Below are 27,540 nucleotides of genomic sequence, written 5' to 3' on the forward strand. Positions count from 1 at the left end.
GTACAAATCTCGAGGTTTTAGTGCAGCAAGGGACAATTCCGTATTATACTCACTGTTCTGAAGTGACTCTGTATGTACAGTGCTGAGACCCGTAGAGCTGAGGAGGAGCTTAGGGTTTAAAACACTGGTGTTTTTTGTGAGGTGTATGATCAATTTTGAACAAGCTAACCGCTTGAGTGGAATTATGTTAGATTGGTGCTAGAGATCATCAAGGATCTCTAGCACTAGAGATCGCTTGTTGTAAAAACTTGTCTGCTATCCTGACAAATAAAACATTAAAGACAATATACCACCTTGCTGAGATAACTCTCCTTTCAATTCAATTATTCACGAATACAATTATAAGTCTATATAGATATTAATATAATTTTATTAAAGTAAAAACAACCTTCCTGGGTAATTGACATCACCAATAAACACGACCATAAATGATGAAATATTCAATTAAATATATTCATACCGTTATCAGAGCACTGATTTAAAAATAATGAATAATTTGTGTGTGTGTGTATATATATATATATATATATATATAGACATATATAGATAGATATAGATATATATAGATATATATTTTATATATATATATATATATATATATATATATATGTATATATAAACACTAATACTAGCTGACTACTGGAGATATTTTCATTTTTTTTTCTGAACGATTATGGTATTTTATAATATAGCCTTTAGAATTTTACTTTTCTGCTAGGTTTTGAACTAACAATTGCCAATCAGCTGGTCAGTGTACCTCCTTTTGCCTGTCAGCCCAAAATTTGAAATGCAGTTTTGTCTGGTTGTAGTCTTTTGCTCAAGCCAAGACATATGGAAAACATGCACTGTTAAGGTTCTCTGATGACTAGGATTTTTGATGCAAGCTGATTAAATTTATGCATGAATCATATTATTGTTTTGTTACATTTCAAGCAAAATTTAAAATTGGCAGTATATTCTCTACTGCTATTTTGCACCATAATCTGTGTGATTACCTGTTCTCCAATGGTCAAAACCCTCTCTTTGTCTATAAGCATATAGTTACTTGTATCTTCAATGTTTCTGCTAATTTTAGCAATGTAAGAAAGTTTAATGATAAATGCAATAATTTTGAAATTATGTCAAATTCTCTGTCTGGCAAATACCTACTAAATTATCTTACTAATGGCTTATAGCTTTAATTGTAAATAAATACCAATTTATACTGTCCTATGAAAATTGTAGGTACATAAATAATGTATTTTGATTCTTCAGATAGGTCTCTTAGAATAAACACTTAAAAAACTACTTATTGGTTCCTTTGACGACAGAAATTGACTGCATTGGCATCAAAATGTCTTCAGCTGACTGTAACAATGGGCTCCACATTTGAGATGTCGGTCCTCGCTGAGTTAACATTTGTAGGATAGCATGCAGTCTGGGGACTGATACCTTGTTTAAAGTTACAGTTTTCAGCCCAGGCATGCCTAAAGTGGGGTGAGATGGATTGTAAAACATGGCTTTGAGCTGGGCTTCTCCTCCTGCACACACATAACAGTGCTTTAAGTTCTGAGCGGAAGCTTTCATTCAGCCAGCAGTAGATAAATGGGTTGTAGCAGGTGCTGCTCATGGCAAACCAGTGAAAAGCAAAGTATAAAGCATTATTGCTGTTGATGACTTTGCTGGACATCAGGACAAGATAACAGTTCAGTGGGAACCAACAGACAGCAAAGACCACAACTACCAGCATCAACATTTTGAGGGTCATCTTTTTCTTTCGTCTATGGGCATAGTATTGTTCCATGGTAATATCACCTATGGCATTCCTTAGCCAGAGTTTCTTTGCAATCATGGTATAGGTAATAGAAATTACAATCAAAGGTAGTACATACAGAAGTACAAAGGAGGCCAAGTCTAGATACTTCCAGAAGAGGTCAGCAGGATATGGAAAATTTGGAAGACAGACCATCCGCACAGTGCTTCTGTGAATAGAAGAGAATAGATTAAGAGTGGACAAAGTATAAATTTTCCTTTAGTATAAACCATTTGTTAAAGATTTTGAGCAGACTACAATCAATACATAATGTCAGGTAATGAAACTTAAAAACATGAGTATATTCTATTCAGTTAGAGGGCATTATTTGTATGCCCAACACCTTGTCCATAAAATCTTCCAACTGGTAGAAAAATTGGGCAAAGGGTTTGCTGAATGTGTAGGTTTTCTTTTAACTATTATTATTATTATTATTAATATTTATTTATAAGGCGCTACAAGGCATCCGCAGCGCCGTACAGAGACAAACAAAATCACAATACAATGGGAGACAGCACAGTACAATAAACACAGCAACTCAGTACGCTCAATGCACAGCTAGAGAGGGCGGGGAAGGGGGAGGGAGGATCCGAAAACGACGGGGCCCAAGAAGGGGGGCGCAGAAGACAGGGAGACCCCCAGGGGGGAGGAGGTAGCGAAAGTGGACATGGGGTGGAGGACCTTTGAGGAGGAGGGCTAAGTAGCTGGAGAGCAGAGTTAGAAGTGGTGGAAACAGGAGGAGAGATGGCCCTGCTCACAGGAGCGTACAATCTAAGGGATGAAGTTCATACGGATGGGGTCTGCTATAAGGAAGGGCTGCGAGATGTTATGTAGGAGCTGCTATCAAAGTGATGTTGCTTAAAGGTTTGGAGAGGAGCGTCTTCTTACCATGCTAACCTATTAGGTACACAGGCTTTAGAGGCATACTTATTCCTTGGCCTAGAAGTTATTGCATTATAATTTTACATATAGCATACGGTGTTGATTGTGGGTAACTCCACCCAGCCTCATCCTTGTTTGTTTATTAGGGATATGTGGGGTTCTCTTGCATGAATGTATGTATTACACTATTCTTTAATACCCTAGCAACAAGGGCTATACTAGTATACTGTTCCAACAAGGGCCACTTTATTTAAGGGACACGTTGTAGATGATCAAGTATCAATCTGTTGTGGTTACAGATCTACAATTGTACTATGTTATTCCTGAGAGGTCTTTTGAAGGAGTGATCAATAACACGATTTTACACAGATGTCCAATTAATTAAACAATACTCCAAAAACAGGATTAAAATAGGACCAATTTGAGCAATCTGTGTTGAAAAGGGAGACAGATAATCTCTAAAATACATTCCCTAACTGTAATCCTCAGGGGATTTAATATATATTCTAGGTGACCTCTGGTTACCCAGTGAAACAGATTATCTTTTTCTTAAAGGTAGTACCAAATTATTACCTAAGGCACAATGGCGCTATCATCTCGATTATGGTCTTCCTTCAACTAAACTGGCCAAGTATTCTCAGGACGTGTAAAGTACATGTTGGCATATTAACTTTTTTTCTTTGCCAGCAGGCCTGTTCAGACTGATTACACTACAAACACAGTGGAGCAAACATGTTGTTTTAACTACAATGTGAAGGGACAACATAGCTCAGCTTTATATGGGCCAAAAATCTGTATCTGTTAATCTATCTTCATCTGTGTGGGACAGGACTTTTCTATTACTTTCTAAGTGAATACTTTGTCATTGATACAGATATACAGTATCTAATGAGCCGAATGTGGTTTTTGAAACTGCACCTGCAGCCTGCTGACAGGGAGTCCCAGTGATGTCAGAGCGATGTTTGTGATTTTCATGCATCCCTACATGTTTCTTCAGGAAACCTATACAATGCACGATGCTCTGTATCAAAATGTGAGTGTTTTTAATCCTTGATACTAAAATATATTTTTTGTAATGAAACTACACTATGGTCTTTCTCCCCTTCTCTTTGTTTTGAATATAAGCTGCAAATGGAGGAACGGAGGAAAACTAAAGCACAATGAATCAAGTGATCATTGTATTTAGAGGCTGTATTAGAGGAAATTGGACTAATTAACTGGTCTATATGGAACATTATTGATTCCAGGGATTTAGAGGAACAAGAATCATATCTGTTTATTGACATTATTCACTCCATCAATCAGCGGATGTTTATTATTCAATTCATTTTGGTGTTATTATGAAGCAAGGTCCTTGTATAAAATAGATTAATTCATTCTTTGAGGTATATCTGAAATAATTGTTTTAACCGAATACAATAAGAGGGAGTGTTACTCAGAAGATATAATAGGTGCTGTCAGTCACCTAAACCAATTGTTTAAAGTGAAACCAATCCTAAATTTGTTAGTAACATACAGAAAGTGATTTTTATCAACGCCTACTTTCACTATTTACATTCATCATCACAATCCCTCATAGTCTCTTTTCCTTCCCACTGCACCTTTTCCCTTGAAAACTATTGAACTCAGAATTTCAAGGGGATATAAGACAACCCCTTTAAAGTTTGTGGCAGCATCCCCTTGTCTAGGGAGCACTACCCCATAACTATATTTTGCTTTATTATTTCTAAATTGGTGAGGCCACATCCGCAATGATTGATGGGTCAGCAATGCAATGCATCCTAAAATAGCAGCAGTTAAAGTCTCTTGTTTTATGTTTGTGTGGTTTCTCCACTATGCTTTCTTCCTTTCCACTCTTTCTACTTTCGGATAACACAGGACTTTGGTCACTTGTTGCTATTGGAAGTGAGGGCGCAAACAGATTTAGCCTAATTTTTACTCTACAAGTAAGTCTGATTGGCTGTTGGTGCCCGAAGGTTTTATGGTTTTACCTTAGCTTGTGTCTCCTGTTCAATTTCTCATGTTTCTTCTTCTCTTGTTTTTATTCTCCTCCACTGTCTCCTATAGCTGCCTGTTTTTCTTTGCTGTCCCTTGTAGTGCCCTGTCTGCGCTGCTCTGTGCTGCTCTGGTCTACTACTGTGTTGGGCTCCTCTATACTATATGTTTTTGGAGGGTGGGAGGAAACCTGAGCACCCGGAGGAAATCCACGCATACACAGGGAGAACATATAAATTCCTCACACGGCCTGTACCAATTGGGTGAAGCATAGTGGTACCTCTTTGCCCGATGAGATAGGTGGTATTGCCGAATGTACAGAGGCCACCGCAAGATGGCATAGCGGGAGATATTGCAAACTTGCTGATTAGTGCCTTAGTAAAGGATTGCAAGTCCGATAGGATAGGATGATCCATCTCAAATAAATGGGTTTACTTATTACAAAGCTTCCCCTTTAAAATTTGATATTAGAAACAGTACCTGTCTCTTAGGGTCATTAACATAGCTAGGTACGGAGGGAATATGCGAAGCTTAAAACCTAAGAAGGGCACTAAGTTGGGAAAGGTGCCCCTCAAAGAAAGGTGACGGCTCAGATTTGGCACCCTTGGCTGGAGACAGTTCGGACTTGGCAGACTTGGCGGACGACTTGGCCAGAGGTCGGGATTGGGCAGATGACTTGGCCGGAGGCCCGGATTGAGTGGACGACTTGGCCGGCGGCCCGGATTGGGCGGACGACTTGGCATGAGGTCCGGACTGGGAGGCCGATTTGGCAGGAGGACCAGACTGGGCGGATGACTTGGCAGGAGGACCGGACTGGGCGCACAACTTGGCAGGAGGACCGGACTGGGCGGACGACTTGGCAGGTGGCCCGACTGGACAGCACTGTAAGAAGCCTCAGAGAGGACAGCAGTATGAGAAGCCTCAGAGTGGACAGCACTAAGTGTCAACTCAGGCTGAACCAAATTAAGTGTCAACTTGCGCTGAACCGACTTAGGAAGCAACTCGTGCTGAACTGAATTAAGCGGCAACTTGGGCTGAACCAAATGTTTCTGTAGTGGACTGGAGGTACAGAGCCCTCTCTGGAGCAGGCTGTAGGAGCAGCGCCCTCTCGAAAACAGGCTGGAAGGGCGGCACCCCCCTCTGGAGCAGGTTGCAAGGGCAGTACCCTCTCAGAAGCAGACAATGTTTCTGGAACGGAGACAGAAACCGGTGACTCGGGACTGGAGACAGAAGCCGGAGACTTGGGACTGGAGACAGATGCTGGCAGTTTTCAACTGGAGTCAGAGGTTAGCAGCTTGGAACTAGAGGCAGAGGCTGGAGACTCGAGACCGGAGGCATTGACTGGAGACTCGAGACCGGAGGTAGAGGCCGGAGACTCAGAATTGGAGGCGGAGGCAGGCACCACAGAACTTGAGGCAGAGGCTGGCACTTCAGAGCTGGAGACAGAGGCTGGCACCTCTGAACTGGATGGCACCTCGGAACTGGAGGCAGAGGCTGGTACCTCAGGACAGGTGATTGGAACTGACACCTCTAGACAAGCGACAGGAGCTGATGCCTCTGGGCAGGCAGCTGGAACTGGAGCCACAGAGCAGGTGGCTGGAACTGGCGCCACAGGACAAGCGGATGGAACTGGTGGGCTAGGTCTTATCTCAGGGAGCAGAACAGGCTGTAATGTGGGAACAGGAAGTGAAGCGCAAACAAATCCAGGAAGCAGAGGCTGGAACTGGAGGCAGAGCATGACACCTTGGAATTAGATGGCACCTCAGAACTGGAGGCAGAGGCTGGCGCCTCAGAACTGGAGGCAGAGGCTGGCACCTCAGAACTGGAGGCAGAGGCTGCACCACGGAACTGGAGGCAGAGGCTGGCACCTTGGAACTGGAGGCAGAGGCTGACAACTCTGGACAGGCCACTGGAACTGGCACCTCAGAGCAGGTGGCTGGAACTGGCGCCTCAGGGCAGGCGGCTGGAACTGGCAAATTAGGGCAGGGGGCTGGAACTGGTGCCACAGGACAGGCGGCTGGAACTGGTAGGCAAGGGCTCATCCCAGGGAGCAGAACAGCCTGCAATGTGGGAACAGAAAGTGAAATGCAAACAAATCCAGAATGAGGAGGGGAACAAACAGAAGATGGTTCTGTAGGCTGTCGTGGCCTGCAGAGAGGACAGTCTTGTAAAAAGTGTATATTACTGGCATAGTAGAGACCACTCCTCATCGATCAGATGGGGGCGTGGACTACCTGTGATCCTGGAGTTTGTTTCATAGTTCTTGGTAAACAGTATATTTGTAGTAGAACTATCAAGAGATGATGTTTGCAATGATTCAGCAGCAAAGAAGGTTGGTTGAAGCAAATCAACAGTATTTGAATTGTGAGAATCAAAATATGATAGTCTCCTGAATGGGTCCATAAGTAAGGCAGAAAACTGAGTCAGCTGAGATCGTAATAAAATTATATCTGCTTGTAGATTCTGTAGTTGAGGAAGGCAGACATGTTTCAGGAGAAAGCAAATGAAAACAATTGCAGGAAAAGTCCAAGGAATAAAAATCTGAAGCAGAAATTATAACACGGCTTCAAAGCTGTTTTCTGGGCTGGTGATACTGTTACACTTTAATGCAGAAATCACAGCTAAGGAGCCCGGATTATGGTGAAACACACAGGGCTAGATTTACTAAGCTGCAGGTTTGAAAAAGTGGGGATGTTGCCTATAGCAACCAATCAGATTCTAGCTTTCATTTTGAAGAAGGTACTAAATAAATGAAAGCTAGAATCTAATTGGTTGCTATAGGCAACATCCCCACTTTTCAAACCCGCAGCTTAGTAAATCTAGCCCACAATGTTTATTGCAGTGTGGTACAAACCGTATGGTGTAGATATAGAATAAGGATTGCAGGGAGATGCAGAAAGCAAATACCAGGAACACGGTTGATGCAGGTGAACAGGTAATATGAAAAAATCCCAGGAAACAGGTGAACCAGGAGCACAGCAGGGTACAGCACAGCAACATACAACAGCAACAACAACAATGACTAGCAAGGTATACTGGGACTGACGGGTATAAATAGAGAGACATCCAGGTGCAAGAGATAATTAGTGCAACAAGTTAACCCCTAGTGATGAAAGGGAAGGCATAATAGCAGCACCTCTGGTGAACAGAGGCATTGCAGATAATACATAAAAGTCCAAGGTCCAGGTGGCAGGAGCTGCCAATGCAAGCTGCATGCAATGCAGAGGGCTTTAGGCAGATCCTGACACCTGGCTTGTATGCATTCCTTATGGCCTGACTTTGCTGCTGGTTTGATTTAGTTCCCCGGGAGATATGGAGACTTTTACTTCTCCGTCAGCAGGTGCAAAATAAAAGTGTTCTTGCAGAGTAGCCTTCTGCAAAGCATGTAGCCCCCTAGAAAATAGCCACTTTGTCTAGTTTCAATAATGCCATTCATCAATATTAAATCCCTTTTTTTCATCTCTACGGGCACCAGCATATATTACAACATCCCCCCAAAAATACTGCACTGCACCTTGGGCATTTTGTGATTTGTTAATTGAGGCTCAGAAAATACAACTTTTTATGTGCAATATTAATGTACCAGTAGAACCATTGTACCATGATGTGACTTCATTCTCAAACATGTTTGTACAGTCAACAAAATGACTGATCCTACTATATATAGGCAACTGATAACATTTACCTATTTACAGTTAGGTTTGGTCATTGTTTTTTTTTGTAAATTTTGCAGTTGTTTTGGTGGTTTCAGAAAGAATGTTAGCAATTCCAGGGTACAGAATTACCATGCTGATTTAAAAGCCATTCAATATGAAGTTAGTTGAAACTGGTTTTGCTTTTGAAAGAAGATAAACAAGACTTGGCAAACTTACCCAATATAAAACTGTTCTAGCTTCTGATAGACAGCATGTGGTAATGAGAATCCACTTGCCATGATCCAAATCACAATAATACAGATTATTCCCTTTACCGTGGACATCCTGGGTTTCAGTGGGTGCATAATAACCTAAAACACGAGATATATATTTTATAGTGCATTGGCTACATCAAAGTGTCAGATTTCATTAAACAATGTGTTATAACTGCATGTTTTCAAAATTGCTTAGATAGTTGGGCTCTTTAAAACGAGACAAATGGAAAAAAACAATATATACCCATTGTCTTAAAACTGAATTTTCCACATGTTGCCATATTTTAAAAGAAGTGTATAATTATTGTTCTTTAACAGACTGAATAATGGCAGTGTCGGCAGAAGGAGTAGAAGTGTCATGTCCTTGAAATTGGCCGACTCTTGATTTAAACAATGACCTGCACACTAGGCTTTATTCTCAGCAGTGGAGGCTATATTCAAGCACAAATTATGCATTTTTTTCTGGATTGAAAGTCTCCCTTTTCAGTGCAGTCACACAATAGATTTTTATTCCTATCTGCAGCATGTTGGGCCTGATTCATTAAGGATCTTAACTTAAGAAACTTCTTATTTAAGTCTCCTGGACAAAACCATGTTACAATGCAAGGGGTGTAAATTAGTATTCTGTTTTGCACATAAGATAAATACTGACTGTTTTTTCATGTAGCACACAAATATCAACTTTCAGTGTACAAATAAGCTATCAAGTATTTGTGTGCTACATGAAAAAACAGTCAGTATTTAACTTATGTGCAAACCAGGGGCCTGATTCATTAAGGATCTCAAATGAAGAGGATTCTCATTTCAGTCTCCTGGACAAAACCATGTTACAATGGAAGGGGTGCAAATAAGTGTTCTGTTTTACACATAAGTTAAATACTGCCTGTTTTTTCATGTAACACACAAATATTTGATAGCTTATTTGTACACTGAAATTTAAAGTTGATATTTGTGTGTTACATGAAAAAACAGTCAGTATTTAACTTATGTGTAAAACAGAACACTTATTTGCACCCCTTCCATTGTAACATGGGTTTGTCCAGGAGACTGAAATGAGAATCCTCTACATTTAAGAACCTTAATGAATCAGGCCCCAGAATACTAATTTGCACCCCTTGCATTGTAACATGGTTTTGTCCAAGAGACTTAAATAAGAAGTTTCTTAAGTTAAGATCCTTAATGAATCAGGCCCCTTCTGTAGAACTGGGGGGTGGGAGAAAGCCAAATGAAATTTGTCCCAGTCTAATGTTTTCTTAATTCCAATGGACCAGTTGGCAATGGAGTGAAACTTATAGCCAGTATATTAACTGCATATTCCCCATCATCCTAGGTTCACTAAAGTAATGATCCCAGCTCAGTTTCTCAATGTTCCAAGGCAAATGAACAATTATCTGGCCCTCATCCAGTCCCACTGTAGAGCCATGGTGAAAGGTCTACCTGTGTCCCCCATGTAGAAAATATTAACCCATTGTAGAAAGTTTGAGCAGGTTGGCATAATCGAGGAAAGTAATAGCCCTAGCCTGTCCTATCTTGGTTCCAGGTAGTAAGTGGCAAAAAGATCTGGCTCTAGCCTAGAACTGAGGAATTGAACCTTTGAAATACTCATACTGTAGGGACAACCAAGTTACGCTTAAAAGGGAATGGAGTAGTAACAAGGTCTCTTATAGGTATACTCATTCTAATCTCTGTAAGTAAATGAGAGACCAGTTCAGATAAGTCTATACATCTGTGAAAAAGAAAGATAATTCCTCCTTGTTAAAACTTACTAATGCTTATTCAATGCAAAATCAATTGATTCTATGAAGACTGCATAAGGCATCCTGTGCACCTCACCTCAACCCAACAATGAAATAAGACAAAGCTGGGATGTACAGAGACCCATGCCTTGTTTAACAGCCCTGGAGTCCTAAAAGCCCATCTACCACCTTTACATGCCCCCCCCACCCCACACACAGACATAAACATATAACATTTTATTAAAAAATGTTTATTAATGGGGACTGTTATAGGTTGACAGTGCTCTGAATCCGTTCCTGCTGTTATCTCAGAGCAGCCAAAAAGAGTTCACAACAATAGAGAAACCTTAATAATTATAGCTCAGATAAGATGTTTAATGATGCAGTTAGCACAATTTCACAATTGGTGAGAGCTAAGTACAAAATAATGTGGGTATTTATTATTAACAAATAGACAGCAAATTGTTTCATATTCTCCACTAACTACAAGTCAATTGGAGCCAATACCAGTGAATGGGGTCTGTATTCTTCAAAATTTGTATTTGACAATTGTCATCTTTGGATCCCAATAATTATATGATAAATAGAACAAAATGTTTAAAATATGTATGTACGCAAATCATCTTTCTAAGAAAAATAATCTGCCACAGTTCTTGTTAGTGTGGATATCAAGGTACCCTATTCAAGTTTGCATGGAAAGTTTAAATTAAGTTGACATCTTTTTTAAAGAAGGTTAGAATATTTGGAATGCCTCTTTAACTCTGGTGAGCATGAATTAGTGACTGTGTGTGGTGTCATTATCTCTTCAGCTGTGGTGAGCATGGGTCATTTCACACCAGTCTCAATAATTTAAGGTATGTTTGTCTACTGACCTGATTGGATCGTTGAAGTTTTAAACCCCTCTTGTCCTATTCAATCTTTGTCAGTGATAGAAGTTACTCTGGACTCCTGAACAGCCTGCTCTCTGAGATTCGTTAGTTACAGGTTTCTCCTTAAAATTGGATAACAGAGGGCTGGGATTAGCCCAAAGTAACATAAACGCTGAGGGTGCATGTAAGAGAAAGCATTGGATATAGCAAGAGTTAACTTTGCTGGGTGGAATGGGATGAGAGTCAGCCAATCGGTGAACATAGGGGGAAGGATTATAGCTGGGAAGGAGGATAAGGTTCAGGAATGAGCAGTTAACTTCCTCTTACCGTCTGGAGAGTTGCTGGCGAGTATATCCTGCTCTGCTGATCTAGTGAGTATATATTGTGTGTATATAAGTGTTTTCCATTGTTTAGTTTGTAGTTACATTTAATCTCCTTTCTCAGTGTTGCTTGTCTCTCTGTTTTTACTTTCTTTCCTTTCACCCCTCCGTTTTCATTCCCCTTATTCATCCTTTCTTGCTTTTCTTTCCCCATCCCCTTTTATTCCCTTTTCCCCTTTTTTCTTTCACATCCTCCTTTTATTTTACCCCTCTTGTATAATCTGCCCCCCCCCCGCTCTTTCTGGCATGCCGCAAGCAAAGAGGGTCCGGGTCCCCCCACTCCGCTTCTTAGAGGCTACTCATGTCCCCCCAGCTGGTGCTAAGTGGCGAGCCCAGATGCAGGACTTGCCGCTGGCAGGGTCCTCCGCCCCGTCTAGCTGGCCGAGTATTGGTGAAGTGGGGGGGGGGTCTGCCGCATCCTGGAAAGGTTTCTGCGCATGCGTGGTCTGACACAGGGGCTGCGGCGGCCATCTTAGGTGCGATTTCCTCTGTTGCCACCAATGTTTCGGGGGCTTATTTTATCCCCCCCCTCGAGCGCCAGTCAGTCAGCATGGCAGGGGGGGGAGAAACAGTATTCACAGGGGGCACAGTAATAAACACCATCACCCGCTCTGCCCTGCCTAACCCCCCTTTTACCTCCCCTGTGTCCCATCCTGTGCCCGTAGAGTTAGGGGCACAGGGCATGGGTTCAGGTAACACATCCATTTCTGTTTCCCATAGGTCAGTAAGCCCTTTACCCTCATGCAGGTCCTCCAATGTTCCTAGCTCTTGCCAGTCTCTGTATAACTCACCCTCCCTACAGCAACATTTTTCTTCCACTCTCCCCTGCACTTTAGGTTCAGCTTTCCCCACCCTGTCTCTTTTTCCACTTTTTCCCCATCCCTCCCCCATTACTCCATTCCCCTTTCCTCCTCTTTATCTCTGCCCTCTTTCCCCCCAATGAATGTTGCCCCCCCAGGCACCTCGGCCCCTTGCAATGGGGGTCCCAGTCTCTGCACCGGAGGGTGTCCACATCCCCCCCCCCCGGTTTACCGCCGGTGATAGTCGGCGGCTCGGCCGTACAGTTTCCCACAAAATTTCTTCCAGGGCACCCAGCCACTTCCTGCCCAGCTTTTGCTGGGCATCTTCCTCCTTGGTCTGCAGGTCAGGGTCCTAGTCACATGCCCTACCCGGTCTTCTCTCATCCCTCCTTCCAATGGCAGAGCAGTAGTTCCGGCTGGGCCCCGCATAGCGAAAGGCTCCATCCTTTTCCTTACACAATTTTATGCCCTACCCTCGGGCTTCCTACTTGTTATCCCCCCCTCCACTGCTTATGGTCCCTACTTTTCTGTTCCTACCTGTCCCAGTATTTACGGTTTAGCCACAAATGCCTTTACTTCCACAAATGCGCTTTCCTCGGTCATTTCAGGGTCTGAATGCACGCAGACATCTTCGTTAGCCCCTTCAGTGCCATTGGGTACTCGCAACGTGCAGATGGTGGCTGGGGGTCCAGGTTCAGGTCAGGGTCATGTGTCCTCCCTGGCAGGTTAAAGATTCACTCCCTGCACGGTTACCTCTAATTTAGTTAATCCGTTTCAGCAAGATGGTCCGGTTGTGGTTGCTGAGCCTAGTTTGTTAGAACATAATTCAAATCTGTCATTGCTTGCAGGGACCACAGCTCTTGGTCCATTGGGCTCTCTTTCTGTTTCCTCCTCTTCAGGTTTGGCCAGGCATATGGCATCAGGCCGGGGGTCCAGGCGCACTTTTTGTGTGGAAGCTCCTTCTAAGGCCGCGGTTGGACCATCATCAAGAGTGGTCGGTGGTGGCCGTGAGGCAGTTGGTGAGCATGCCAGTAGGGTGTCGGGTGTGAGCTCTGATTCAGGCTCTTCTTCCTCTGGGAGTGAGGTTCCAGCTGGGTCCAGAAGTTCGGACACAAGGTTATTAAGGCTGCTGGAGAGGAAGTTGGGTGGTATCCGCCGGCGGGCGGAGTTTGAGAGTGACAGCTCCAGGGGCAGGAAGACGGGTGATGATGTGGTGCGCTGTTCCAATACAGCCGTCCTGCGTGACAGAAACAGGGTGCGTGGAAAGATACGCACGGGCCGATTTGTGGATATAATTGCCATCACTAACAAGGGTAAGAATGCTTTGGCAGCAGCAAGGTCACGCTCTGGCGTGGGTGAGGAGGCTTATAGAAGTTTTTCCAATTGGTTGGAGGGTTTCCTGGTGTTTGCGGTTTGTTACATGAGCAGCACATGAACGTTATCAAGTATCTCTTTAGAGGTAACATGTGGAGGCGATATGACGATGCATTTCGCAGGAAGCAGGATGGTTTATTGGTGATGGATTTGGCGTGTAAGGACATGGAGATGTGGTTAGAGGTTACTCAGCCTAAGTGGGGAGTGAGTGATGCAAGTGTGATGAGGCAGAGGCAACTCCCGAATAGATTGGGCCACCCCTATCAGGGTAAATGTTTTGCCTACAACAGAGGTCATTGTGACAGAGGTGCGGCCTGTAGGTTCAAGTATGCCTGTGCCTCGTGTGGAGCTGGGCATCCCAGAAGAGAATGCCCTAAGAGGAGCAGTCCAACTACCACTGACAGACCCACCGCAGGAGCTCCTGCGCGTTAAGGCTTTTTCTCAAATTGTGTTGTAGGAGCTAGGTAAATGGCTGGGTTGGTACCCCAATAGGTCGGCCTCAGAGTTTCTATGGGATGGTTTTAGGTATGGCTTTAAATTGCCTGTAAGTGGAACAGTGCATGCTGGTTCCCCCAAGAATCTGAAATCAGCTCTGGAGTTGCCGTTGATTGTGCAAGAGAAAGTGAATAAGGAGGTTGGGTAGAATGTGTGGTTCCTTTGCTAACCCTCCAATTCAGGGTTTGGTCATTTCCCCAGTGGGTGTGGTACCGAAGAAGGAAGTGGGTAAATTTAGGCTAATACAGCATCTGTCTTACCCGCATGGTAAGTCTGTGAATGATGCGATTGCAGAATCTGAGTGCTCTGTGCTGTATTAATCCTTTGATGACGCCTTGTTGATAGCTCCTGGTGCGTTACTGGCGAAACTTGATATTGAGTCGGCATTCAGGCTTTTGCCTTTGCATCCATCTTCCTTAAGATACATGGGTTTTCGTTTGCCGGGTTATTATGTTGATAAATGTTTGCCGATGGATTGTGCGGTGTCTTGTGCATTCTTTGAGTGTCTTAGCAGTTTTCTTCATTGGTCACTGGGTCGGGTCATCAGGGTGTGCCCCATTACCTGGATGATTTCTTGTTCATTGGGCATAGTGGGTCCATGGTGTGTCAGGATTTGTTGTTTTCCGCTCGGTCATTGTTTAGGGTTATGAGAGTTCCAGTGGCAGCGGACAAGTCGGAAGGTCCAACAGAGAAATTTTCATACCTGGGTATCGAAATTGACACTAGAGCGGGGTGTTGTAGGCTTCCCACGGAGAAAGTTGAGGGGTGTGATTGACTCGTTTCAGGGTGAGGGTAAGGTACAGTTAAAGCAAGTTCAATCGCTGCTTGGTCTGCTTAATTTTGCTTGTCGTGTTATCCCCATGGGTAGGGTTTTTTGTCGGACGTTTGAGAGAGCTACAGTTGGAGTTACGAAAACCTGTTATCTGGTAAGGATATCCAGGGAGATTAGGGACGATTTGGTTATGTTGCGCTTGTTTTTGGAGAGCTACAATGGGGTTTGTTTGTGGATTTCACCTGCCACCAATAATATCGAGCTTCAATTGTTTACGGATGCAGCTGGCTCGTCTGGGTTTGGTGCTTACCTGGACGGGTAGTGGTGTGTGGCATTGTGGCTCCTTTCTTGGTGGCAGGAAGGTCTCACAAGGAATCTTTTGTTGTTGGAATTGTTCCAATTATTGGGGCAATGGAATTATGGGGTAAGAAGTATAACCTTCTGGTGTGATTATATAGGGGTGGTGCATGTTATCAATAATCAAAAGGCTACCTCCCCTCCAGATTTGAGGTTATTGAGACATTTGGTGTACAAATGCTTATCGTTTAACATTATCTTTAGGGCATGTTCCTGTGTCTTCTAATGGGATTGCGGATGTTTTGTCTAGATTTGACTGGCAGAAGTTTCGTTTGCTAGCCCCTGATGCTAATGATGGTGTTTCGTGCCCTGATTTTGTCTGCCAGATTATAAGGCCGGTATAGAGGAATTTGCAAAACATTCAGTAGCGCAGGGCACCTTGAAGAAATACCAGGAGGCTTGGTCATCCTGGGAAGGGTTTTGTTCATCAAGGGAGGCAGGAGGTAAGACTGATCAGCAGCGCATCCTGTCTTTTGTGTGGCATTGTTTTCGTACGGGGAAATCAAAGCCTTATATGGTTTCGGCTCTGGCAGGTATTTCCTTTTTTCTGCAGTTGAACGGTAGTCGGGATGTTACTAAGCATGTTTTGGTTTGAAAAGCCTTAAGGGGATGGGCAAGGATTTCCCCTGCGGTGGAAGACAGATGTAGGCCTATTGATAAGGGATTGTTGGCTGGTCTTGTCAATATTATTTCGGTAGTTGCTAACTATGCGTTTGAGGCTGCTTTGTTTCGGTTGGCCTTTCCAATGGCATTTTTCGGTGCATTCAGCATAGGTGAGTTGGTGGTGTCTTTTAGTTTTGCAATTGGGTCTGGGTTACTTCACAAGAATGTTGCGGTTAAGAATGATAGCATAGCTTGTAAGATACATAGATTGAAGACTGATCCGTTGGGTAGAGGGCGGTGGATTACCTTGCATAGCAATAGGGATATTGCAGTTTGCCCAGTTGAGCTAACTAGATTGTATAGAGAGATGGACCCCGCCCCTAGTTGTAATTGGCTTAGGCACCGTGATGGATACCCCCTTACGAAGTACCAGTTTTCAGCTGTCTTTAAGAAGTGTGTTGCTAAGCTAGGCTTGAATACGGCAGATTATGGGACTCATTCTTTTAGAAAAGGAGCATTTACAGTAGTGGCTGAGGAGGGTGTTTTAGATCAGTCTATTATGGATTTGGGTAGGTGGAAGTCAAAGTGTTTTAGAAAGTATGTTTGGTCATCTATTGCGCTTTAGGCTTAATTGATGCGATTTGGTGAGGCTGGCCCATGACATGCGTTGCTTATCTTGTTGAAAGGAGGCGCAGAGGGATTTTCCATTTTCTTTTCTTCGGGGGCCTGATTGGCTTTTGGCACCCCAGGGTTTCCAGTTTTACCTCCGCATGAGTCACCCTGTGTTGCGTGCCACTGTAGTGTACCTCTTCCTTATTTACTATGTGTGCTTTGCGACAATTGTTTTATGTGCATTTCATTCCATGTTGTAAGTTCACGGCAAGATGGCCAGAATATTTGACTGGTTGGCCACTCATTCGTTTTTTTGGGCTGGTAAAAGTGGCCCTGCTCATAACTTGTACAAATATCCCCTGGCAAAGTCAGTTAGGTGGATAGGTTTCTGCGGTCTGTATTTAGTGTAGCTATTGAAGGTTCTGAGGTAAAATTTGGGCGCCCTTCTGTACTTATAATTCACCTTGGGGGCAATGATTTGGGTAAGTTTAAAGGTTTGGAACTCATTGAAAGTATTAAAGCGGATGTTGAAGCAATTAAATTACATTGGCCTGCAGTCCACCTCATTTAGTTATACATCATCCCTAGAATTAATTGGAGGGGAGCGGATAGACCAGCTCGTATTGAAAAGGCCCGTGGGAAGGTTAATAGGGCTGTGAGGAAAATGTTCCTGGAAGTAGGGGGCGAGTTTATCAGCTATCCGTCCATCAGAGCCCGTTTTACGCATCTTTATAGATCAGATGGGGTATACTTGTTGGAGACTGGGTTGTCTTATTCTGTGGAGCAGATTTTTAGTTCCCTTGTTTGGCTATGAGAGGTCAGTAGGTGGCGTGTTTAGGTTCCTAGTTTCGGGAACCTAGCTGTGGCAGTAAGCAGCCCAATCAGCGGCCAATTTGGTCACATTCAAGGCGTGGTAGGCACTCTCCCCTAAAGGGGTTGGGCAATTAGCGAGAATAACCCTTCATGGTTATATGGCTCCGCTTAGACGGGCGGGCCTCAGCTAATGAGCCAAATGGGGTAAATTGGCATTTAACGACTAGATCTGTCCAATTTATTGGAACAGAGATTACAATTTATGGGTGTGGCCTGGGGGCTGATTAGTCTGCTTATATTGGCCACCTCTTCTCAATATATATTTATCTTTCAATAAATTTCTGACTTTTCATTTTAGCCAAAACAAGTCTCTGTTTCTTTATTTCATGGTGGTAAGTTAACTCTTGTAGGTGTAACACTGTAAAGGTAAAGATGTCAGCCGATAAGTGGATTATGACTCCTCTGTACCTTGGCTAGCATTATTTCTCAGCTTTTTGGCATCTAGCTTATTTTGAATTCTTGTGTGAGTATTGCAGTTTGAACATAGAACTGTTTATATGAAACAATTGTCTGCTAGAGAAGGAATCTTTCTACATCTCTCTGCCTACTGATAGTGCACTAAGGGACTCTTTTTTTTTGTGTCTCAACTGTGCTTTAATGTTTGCTGCCTTCAGGTGATCAGGAAATATTGGATAGCCTTCATTACTAAGATGGCCTCTGTGAGTACTATTATTTACTATCATAACTGTTATTATACTGCTTGAAGTACTTAAGACTGAGAGTGTCCCTGAAGAGCTTTAATTACTACAGCTGTCTGAGACGACCATTACTAGAGACTTTGTTTTCTCGTCATTAATCAGTTGCAAGCAGTGTTTTCTGTGTGTCTGATTATCAGTTACAATTTCAAAATAAATTCACAGTTGTTTAAACTTCTCTCCTGCCTCTATTTTGCCTTGAATTACCTAACAAAATGAAGCAACCTTCCACTAATAGATTGTTAAAAATAGATACATGCAAAAATGTAGCTATTATACAACATAGATTTTAATTGAGTTACAGACAAGCAAGGAAATATGCAGACTATAGAACAATTATTAAATAAAGATTTACAAACCTCTGAGACCAACATTTTTTAATTGTTTTACAAATAAAACAGATTTACCAGATCATTGTGCCACAAAAGATTTTTGCTAGTAAATAAATAAAAGAAAAACAAATTGGCTTTCTTTCAAATCACCCTTGGTGAGAGGAACCAACCTAGTTTAAACATACTTTGTGAATTATGTAACTAAATTGTCACTCCAAATATAGAAAATTTAGGGGCATATTTACCAAGCACCGTGTTTTTTAAACTCAATCATTTTCATTCCTTATCACAATTATAAGATTGTGCCAATTTATCAAAATTCTTCTTACGGAATAGCAGTCACGAAAAACTGCTGTTCCTACGAAAACCTATATTCTCTATGGTCACTATGGCAAAGTGGCCACCTTTGTGATAGTAACTGGAGGGGAGAGCAGGTAAGATGTGGTGAGAGATCCGAAGATTAATTTACAGCAATGCTCCCCATAGGCTTCAATGGCTAACGCCATCTTCACATGGCATTAGCCATCAGGCAAAAGTTCTGAAAATGTTTGCTTTTCATAATTTGTTATATTGTGCAAAATAGCAGTCGCAATAGAAACCTACTTTTGCTTTTTAAGATACAGGGACAGCAGCAGATATCTCCGATATCTGTTGCTATGCCATAGTAATAAATTGAAACAATCTTTAAATATATTGGTTTTGGGAGGATTTTAATGAAAAAAACAGAATCACATAAATATTTTACATCAGGCATAAGAGTGGTAATTTGGGGCTGAAGTTTTTGTCCCAATGCATGCTAAAAGTTCAAACATCAAGTGTTTTCATGAAGTAACACTAGGGGGTAAATGTATGAATCTCCGGATTCTTCATCTCCGGCGTGTTCAGCCTCTTCAGCGCTTAAATTTAATGCGGTGCTGCATTGTAAAGGGAAGTTTCCCTTTACAATGCAGCGCCGCTTTAAATTTAAGCGCTGAAGAGGCTGAACACGCCGGAGATGAAGAATCCGGAGATTCATACATTTACCCCTAGATGGTTTTACAGTTATGGTCTAAATGAAAAAACAAACACACTAATCTTTCAGGAACTGAGAGATTAACGCTGAAAGATTGATGCCCAATACATCAATTATAACAAAATTCAGCAGATAAAGGAGGGCTGGTGATTCAAGACATTACTGTTTATAAGACTGTAGCCTTAAGGCAACTTAATGATGTTGGGTTTTGCAAAAAAACTTACTAGTGTCAAATCCAAAGAGGGCTACCAGTGGATTGAAACTAAGTCCATACACAAACAGAGAAAACTTTACTGCATTCAGAGAAGAGAAAAAAACACAGCACAATATATTGTTGTCTCAAGAAACTGTTCTGTTTATTCAAATCAATGTTACACTTTTTATATCACTCTGAAACTATTTATGAAGCTGAGATTCCATGTAAAATCGTTGTGTTTCTGTCAAAATCGCTATTTCCAAAATCGATAGAGATCAAACTCCCGACTGTTTGCCACTCTAACAATACAAGTCTCAAATGTATGAACCTGCGATTAAGCAAACTCTCCCGGGTTTGCTTTAAAAATCGCTACATACAACAAGCTGCTTCCTGGCAGCGTGTTTAGTAAATACATCACTGTTACACTGTCAGACTATACAGCCGGAGGTCCCGGCAGCTGTCAAATGTGTAAAAATCATGGGGGGGAGGCATGGCCTAGCAGCCTTCAGGAGCGGTCAAATCTCTGTGGAGCTGCGGGCAGTTAGTGCGGAATTGAAGATATTTTGTTATCGCCTGGTGCTAGGAAGGAGCGCAGCTGGTCGGGGAGTTGGGTGAACTGCCTTCGGACATGTTGATCAGCGGAGGTGACTGATACAGTGTCGCAGAAGGTCTGCAACGGGTGCTCTGGCGATCCCCTTGGGTCCATCCTTCCAGTGTGTCGGGAGAGGTGGACGAAGTGGTGGTGCTCATTGCTACCTTACGGTCACCTGCCTCTTGCTCTCTGTTCCCCGAGTGGTGACAGAACTCGTGGCTGGGTCCGGTGGTGAGATCCAGGATTTGGACTGCGGGTGTCTTTATCGGGCGGAAGGAGGGTGAAGTTCTTGCGGGCCGGCTGTGACAGGAGGCGGAGTCCCTCTCCAGGAAAATTGCTCTAACGCAACACTTCTACCTTTGTCTGAGATGCTGAGATTTGGAGGAAAGAGGGGCGGTGACTCATTCACCCTTAATTGGACCAGGTTTGAGGTGACTGCTTCCTCTACTACGACAAGCTGGACTCTGATGCCGCTTTGAGCTAGAGTGGAGAGGCTTGGGAGATAGCTTTTTACAATGCTGGACTGAAAGTATTGTATCTCACAAAAGTTGGTTGGGATCAACTACCCTTTGATGCCGTTCCGGCGGAGTGTTGAAATTTGGGACGTATTTCCTTGGCACATCTTTGGATGTTGGAGTGATGCTGCCCTTAAGAGGGGTTTGAAATTTTAATGCCATACGAATATATTTGTCAGGCTCATTTATCCTACGAGACTGATCCGGATATTAACAACAACGTACCCCGACTACAGATATATAATCACCACAGCAATCCTGACCCTAGTGTGGTAGCTCGCTTGTAATCCTACTTCATGAGAGTGCTGCTGCCAACTCATCGATCACGGAAGAACTCGGTTAATACAGGATATCCTCTGACAGATTGGATCGTAGCTTTCAGAAAACCTGATTATATTACTCACTACTACTTAATTTCATCTTCACCAACTCTTGCAAGGACTGAAATTTGAATGCTTTTGAGAAATCTGAGGAACAGGTTTTCTTTATTGAGGTTACTATGGATAATAATGTTTAGGATAACTTTTATATTCTTTGTTTTACTTTACAGTTCCTAACTTCTTATTGGATTTTTCTATTTCCACTGTTTACTCTCATGTATTGCATTCCTATCTTCTCGGTAGCACCTACATTTTTGTTGTAACTTTGAGGGAAGGCTTAAGTTGATAATTTGATGATTCTAATATACTTCACTTATACTTGCCTGCTAGGTAAATAACTTGGTGATGAGATAGTCCTACATATAACTGGATCTTTAATTAGCCTAGATCTAATTCACCTTTTCTTTTCTTAATTGAGGATGTAAATCTTACTTCTACATGTGATTAGTTTAATGTAACAGGAGAGAGTTCAATTCTTAATCTTAGTCACGGGTTGCTGGGATTCCTGATATTTTGTATCTCAGTGAGGTTTTGGATTGTTGTCTCACAGATTTCTCCGGCTGATCACAGCATGGATAAATATTGTAGCAAAAACTCGTCTAAACGTACAAATAATAAACCCGATGAGGTTAAAATGGGCAGGAACAAAACTGGGGTGGGCAGGGATCCTTCCTCGCTCCTATCTTCGGGGGGCACGGGGGAGGGGGACCAGTCCGCTTCCCTGGGATCTACTATTCCCACAAGTTCAGATACGGCAAAAGCATTCTAAATATTCTACTTCACATCATAGATCAAAAATTTGGGGCTATTCAGGCCACCTTAGATGTGGCTTTGGCCAAGATCTCAGAGAACACAGCTAGAATAAACTCACTGGAGCAGTGTACTAGCGACGCTGAAGATAATCTAGCATTGCATAATGGGTCCGAGCAACACTCACGTCAATGGTCTCAGATGCGAGAAAAACTAGATGATCTAAAGAACTGCAGCAGCAGAAATAATCTCCAATTCATTGGCATTCCAGAAACGATAAAAGGCGCTGACCTATTTTCCTATCTCAGGCAACATTTAACAGTGGCCCTTAATATACATGGCGAAATTGATAGCCCACACATAGAAAGAGCTCACTGATTGGACCCTCTCAGGGAGGATGCTTCTGTCAGACCTCGACCAGTAATTGCTAAATTCTTAGACTTCAGAGATAAGGGGAGAATTTTAAGAGCCTTTAGACGAATGAAACAATTGTTGATTGCAGACAACAAAATATTAATCTTCCAAGATTACTCGGCTATGCTCTCTCAGAAATGCAAAGAGTTTGCGCCTATTTGTAAACTCCAGGCTGGCAACAACAAGAGCTTTGCACTTTTATACCCAGCTAAGTTTCAGAGTATTTGACAATGGCCGTACAATAATCTTTGACAATCCAGAGGCAGCTAAACGTCACTTTCAGACATCCTCCCCACCTTCTGAGTCACGGGGAGGAACTCGTTTACCCCTCTGCACACCGCCATGATGTAATGTAACACTCTGCTATTGGTAATCTAGGTGCAAATATGTTGAATGACACACACGTTGATTACTTTGTATTTCCTTGTTAGAATTGATGTGAACATTTGGTTAAAAGTTCTCTGATCTCTGGTATTACCCCAGAGATAATTTTCTAGTTTTGGTTAGGAAAATGTTATAAAATGGTTTAAGGTATGAAGAGCACAAATTTTTATTTGTTTTGAATTTCAAAGGTTCCATTTATAGTTTGCAAGAAAACAATTCCCACTTTCTGAATCACACGTATTTATGAATGGGTAGAAAGGAGTTCATCTGGGTTCCTATTCACACATACTTTGTCAGGCTACTCACCCTGTTGAGGGGATAGGTCAATAATGTAGTCCACGCAACTTGACTCGAATTTACCTGCTTCCCCACAAACTTTCAATTTGACATCTTGGAATGTAGGTGGTATTAATTATCCCATTAAACGCAAAAAAGTTCTAAACCATCTTAAAAGAGCTCACTGTGATATTTCTTTCCTGCAGGAAACTCACTGGAGAGATGCAGACGGTCTGACATTGCGGGCTGGTTGGATTGGGGATTGTATTTCGGCCTCCTATAGTGCAAAATCTAGAGGTGTGTCTATAATAATAGTGAGACGCCTTCAATATACTATATTGGACACAGTTATTGATCCCGAAGGTCGAGTTTTGCTAGCTCAATTACAAATTCATAATTCAAAATTCACCTTTTTGAAAATATATGCCCCCAATACCATGCCACAAGATTTTTATCGATTCCCTAATTCAGCTCCTTTTACAACGTGATACCCACAATTTGGTGATTGCAGGCGATTTTAAGTTATCAAGTTATTGATCCAAGACTTGATAGGTCCGGTTCACCTGCATCTGCTAGATCGCTTGAACCTGACTTCTTCTTTGGTTTGATGGCCAGGTGTGGTATGGTTGATCAGTGGTGCCTTTTAAACCCAACAGACAGATCATACTCTCTTCATTCCAATGTGCATGGTTCTTTTTCATGAATAGATTATATATTGATACCTAACTCACCGATGGCGCTGATCCGAGAAGCAGATATAGCAGACATAGTTATATCAGACCATGCTATGGTATCGCTTTCTATTCAAATTTCACATTCAAGGCAGGGACCTCGGCATTGGAGATTTCCTTCTTATTTACATAGTTCTGATCACTTCCAACAATTCCTAAGACACAAATGGGCTGAATGCCTGGATGATAACATTGACCATTGGGATGATAAAATTCTATTTTGGGAAGCCTCAAAAGCGGCCATATAATAGTATATGTATCTAACCATCACAAAAAGATGAGAGACCTGCGTAGGTCTTCAGCGGAGTCTTACGCTAAATATACAGCTGACCAATCGGAAACAACATTGGCTGCTTACCGTGAGGCGAGACAAATATTAGAAAGTTTTTTGACCTCCCAAGCAAAACAACAGATTGATTTTGGCAAAAATAAATTCTTTAGAAGGGGCAATAAGGTGGATAAGTTACTTGGCAGCATGACTAGATCCCACAGAGGTAGAAGTCATATGGCTGCCCTCAACTCACCTGGCTCTCCTAGGCTCCTGACAAAATCGGAAAAAATACTTACGGCCTTCCAGACCATTTATACTGCCTTATATAGTGGGACTCCACCAAATCCTCAGTTGATGTCTAATCTTTTGGCTGAGGCAAAATTGCCCTTGTTGACGCCAAGTCAAAGAGAAATTATGGTGGCTGACATCACTTCTCAAGATGTAGACTCAGCAATTAAGCACCTAAAACTCCACAAGACCCCAGGCCCTGACGGCCTCACTGCAGAATATTACAAGGCCCTTAGAGGAGATTTGACGCCTGTCCTGGCAGAATTATATTCTAAAAATCACAGGGAACATCCCTTGTACCCCTCAATCAATACAGCCCATACTATTCTTATCCCCAAGCCAGGAAAAGATCCTCTACCGTCCGATCACTCTATTGAACCTTGATTACAAAATTTTGGCAAAAATTATGGCTGATCGTTTACAATCCATTCTTTCTTGTCTATTAACACCAAATCAACTGGGATTTGTGACAGGTTGCCACTCGGTCAAAGGTATTAGAACAGCTATTTCAGCAATTGTAGCCTCCAATCTGGGACCCACGTCTAATATGCTTCTCAGTTTAGATACTCAGAAGACATTTGACACAGTGGCATGGCCATTTATTTAGAACCTTGGTAAAGTTCTTCAATACTTCTCCCAAGACATCCTTTTAGATCAATGGAATCGAGGGTCCTCCTCTGGAGATGTCCAGAGGCACACGTCAAGGATGTCCACTCTCCCCGTTGCTATATAACCTGGTATTGGATCCAATTCTTGGAGTATTTCAGAATTGGAATTTATTAGAGGGGATAAAAATTGGAAACCAAGAACTTAAAATCACAGCTTTTGCTGACGATGTTATGATCTATATTTCCAATCCTGAAATGTCTCTCAAACCTTTGATTGCCCGAATAGTGAAGTTTGGATCTGTCTCGGGGTTCTCGGTCAACTTTGAGAAATCCACTGCTATGTACCTATGTAGGGATATAACTGTCCCACCCTGAGCATGGAATATTCCCATAACATGGACATCTTCCATGCCATACCTGGGTATTCGTCTTCCGAGGAACATTCATTCTCTAAATGATCTTAATATTTCTAGGGTGATAGGTGTGGTGAAACATGAGATGAAGGGTTGGGGTGGTCTGTGTCTCTCCTATGGAGTCAAATTAATATGATAAAAATGATTTTGTTCCCTAAACTTTCATAACCCCTTCAGGTCTTGCCGCTTTTACTATCCCACACAGATTCCATTAGACTAGATACAGGTTTTCGACGTTTCATTTAGAACTCCAAAATTCCCCCGAATTGGGTTGGTAAAACTACAGCAATCTAGAGACAGAAGGAGACTTAATTTACCAAATGTTACTAGATATAACCAAGCTGCTCAACTAAGACATTTTAGGGATTGGCTGCATAATATTAACACCTATACTTATACTGCCCTAGATCAAAGCTTTAATCCTAATCTCAATTTATTGGCTTTTATACACCTCCATGAGCAAGAATTACCAGATCATATTTTACATAACCCATTCTTAACTACTACTCGTAAATTTTGGCATCAACTTTGTCGTATGCATTTAAATCCCCATGCATCTACTCATCTCCCGCTACTATATAACCCGGATTTCCAGGATGGTATGACCTCTTATCCCTTCAATGACTGGGCGAATTGGGGAATCATTAAAATTAGATCGCTGATCGATTTAACTACCCGTAAACCTATGTCCTATTTCCAAGTCACCTCTAAATACCCAATTATTCATCCTCATCACTTATTTCAGTGCCAACATTACATCAATACAATTTTACGCAAATTATCCTCAGCTGATTGGAATAATCCTTTAGATGTTATACAATCAAGACCTGTCCCAAACCACCATGCTATCTCACAACATTATTCACTATTACGTAATCAATTTGACTATAACCACTCTAAAACGGGCCTGTCCCAGTGGCAGGATCATTTTCCTCATTTAACACCTGTGACACTTTTGAGAGAAATATACAAAGCCACAAAATTAATACCTGCCATGACCTATACAGAAATGTTTCTTAACATCTATCATAGGGCATATCTTTCCCCATCTCGCCGATTTCAGATTGGGCTCTCGGACTCTCATCATTGTCCAAAATGCAGATCTCCCCGAGGGGATTTGACTCATTGCTTTTGGGGGTGTCCTCCAATTAAACGTTTCTGGACCCAGATCTGGAGATTTTCTTTAACTCATTTGGTGAACTATGCTCCTCTCTCTCCGGACTGGGTGATCTTCAGAATACTCCCAACACCTGCAAAATCAGTAAAGGTTGCAGAAAATTATTGGTAGCAATTTCGGCAGCAGCCAGGAAAATTATTCTCCAGGTCTGGGCCAAGAATTCTCCTCCTATATTTCCCCTTTTTAAGGAGAAGCTTTATCATATATTCTGTAATGACTAGCTATAGACTTCTCTGCAAAAAAAATTCTAGCGTAAAACAATTCTTCAAAACATGGGAGAGTTTTATTGATCTCTTACCACGTACTCTACGGACACAAGTTTGGAATAGTTTCCATAATACAGAATGGTATGAGATGAGGATAATTATGGCAGACACCCCGATTAATTTGATTCCTTTTTCTGGTAACATGGTTCTCTCATAATGAGCTGTGGATTTGTGATTATGTGAGGGATATATCTATTGATCTTTCTCTCCCTTCTCTATTTAAACCATACATCATACTTGATGTATTTGATGTATTTGTTGTAAGTGCAACTGGTCTAAACAACTGATTTTTTGATGTCTGATATTTGTACTAATCTTTTATGGGACTGTAATGCTTTTGTAAATGTAAGCGTTTTTCGTTAATGTTTATATTGTGCTTTATGCCTTTATAAATAAATATTATTAAAAAAAAAAAGCGCGGAGCCCCCCCGTCCAAGCACTATTAACCCTAGTGCTGCCAGCCTACTGCTGGTTACGTGACAATCGGGGAAAAAATTGTGTGGTGACTGCTGGCTACGTGAAAATCAGGGAAAAAATTTGCATGGGGTCCCCCCGATTCTCACTTAACCAGCACTAGGCAGACCAGCATGGGGTGGGTGGCACTATATCAGGGGGACACGTGGCACGGGTCCCCTTCAATAATGACAAACCAACTCCAGGCTGTTCAGCGCTGGGCTGGATTCCCTAGGAAGTGGATTCCGCCAAAAAAAACTGAGCGGGCCCCCTCCTCTAGGGACACCCAGCCCAGTGCTGAAAGCACTATGAAAGCAAACCATGCTGGTTTGCCTAG

General features: G+C 42.3%; 1 protein-coding gene across 2 annotated transcripts in view; it reads right to left on the minus strand.

The window, feature by feature from the left end:
- Positions 1–605: 605 nt before the first annotated feature.
- LOC142101633 (G-protein coupled receptor 83-like) overlaps positions 606–27,540 on the minus strand; it is a 105,107-nt gene continuing 78,172 nt past the window's right edge. Inside the window, exons 3-4 of one of the 2 annotated variants that reach the window (XM_075186041.1) lie at positions 8,542–8,675; positions 606–1,958 (exon numbers count right to left, since the gene is read on the minus strand). In XM_075186041.1, coding sequence (XP_075042142.1) covers positions 1,340–1,958; positions 8,542–8,675 — 753 coding nt within the window. In that variant the 3' untranslated portion in view covers positions 606–1,339. Of the gene's footprint in view, positions 1,962–8,541; positions 8,676–27,540 lie in introns of both variants that reach the window. The other variant, XM_075186040.1, reaches the window with a different exon arrangement.

Source organism: Mixophyes fleayi, chromosome 9 (genome assembly GCF_038048845.1).
Source record: "Mixophyes fleayi isolate aMixFle1 chromosome 9, aMixFle1.hap1, whole genome shotgun sequence".
Taxonomy (NCBI): domain Eukaryota; kingdom Metazoa; phylum Chordata; class Amphibia; order Anura; family Limnodynastidae; genus Mixophyes; species Mixophyes fleayi.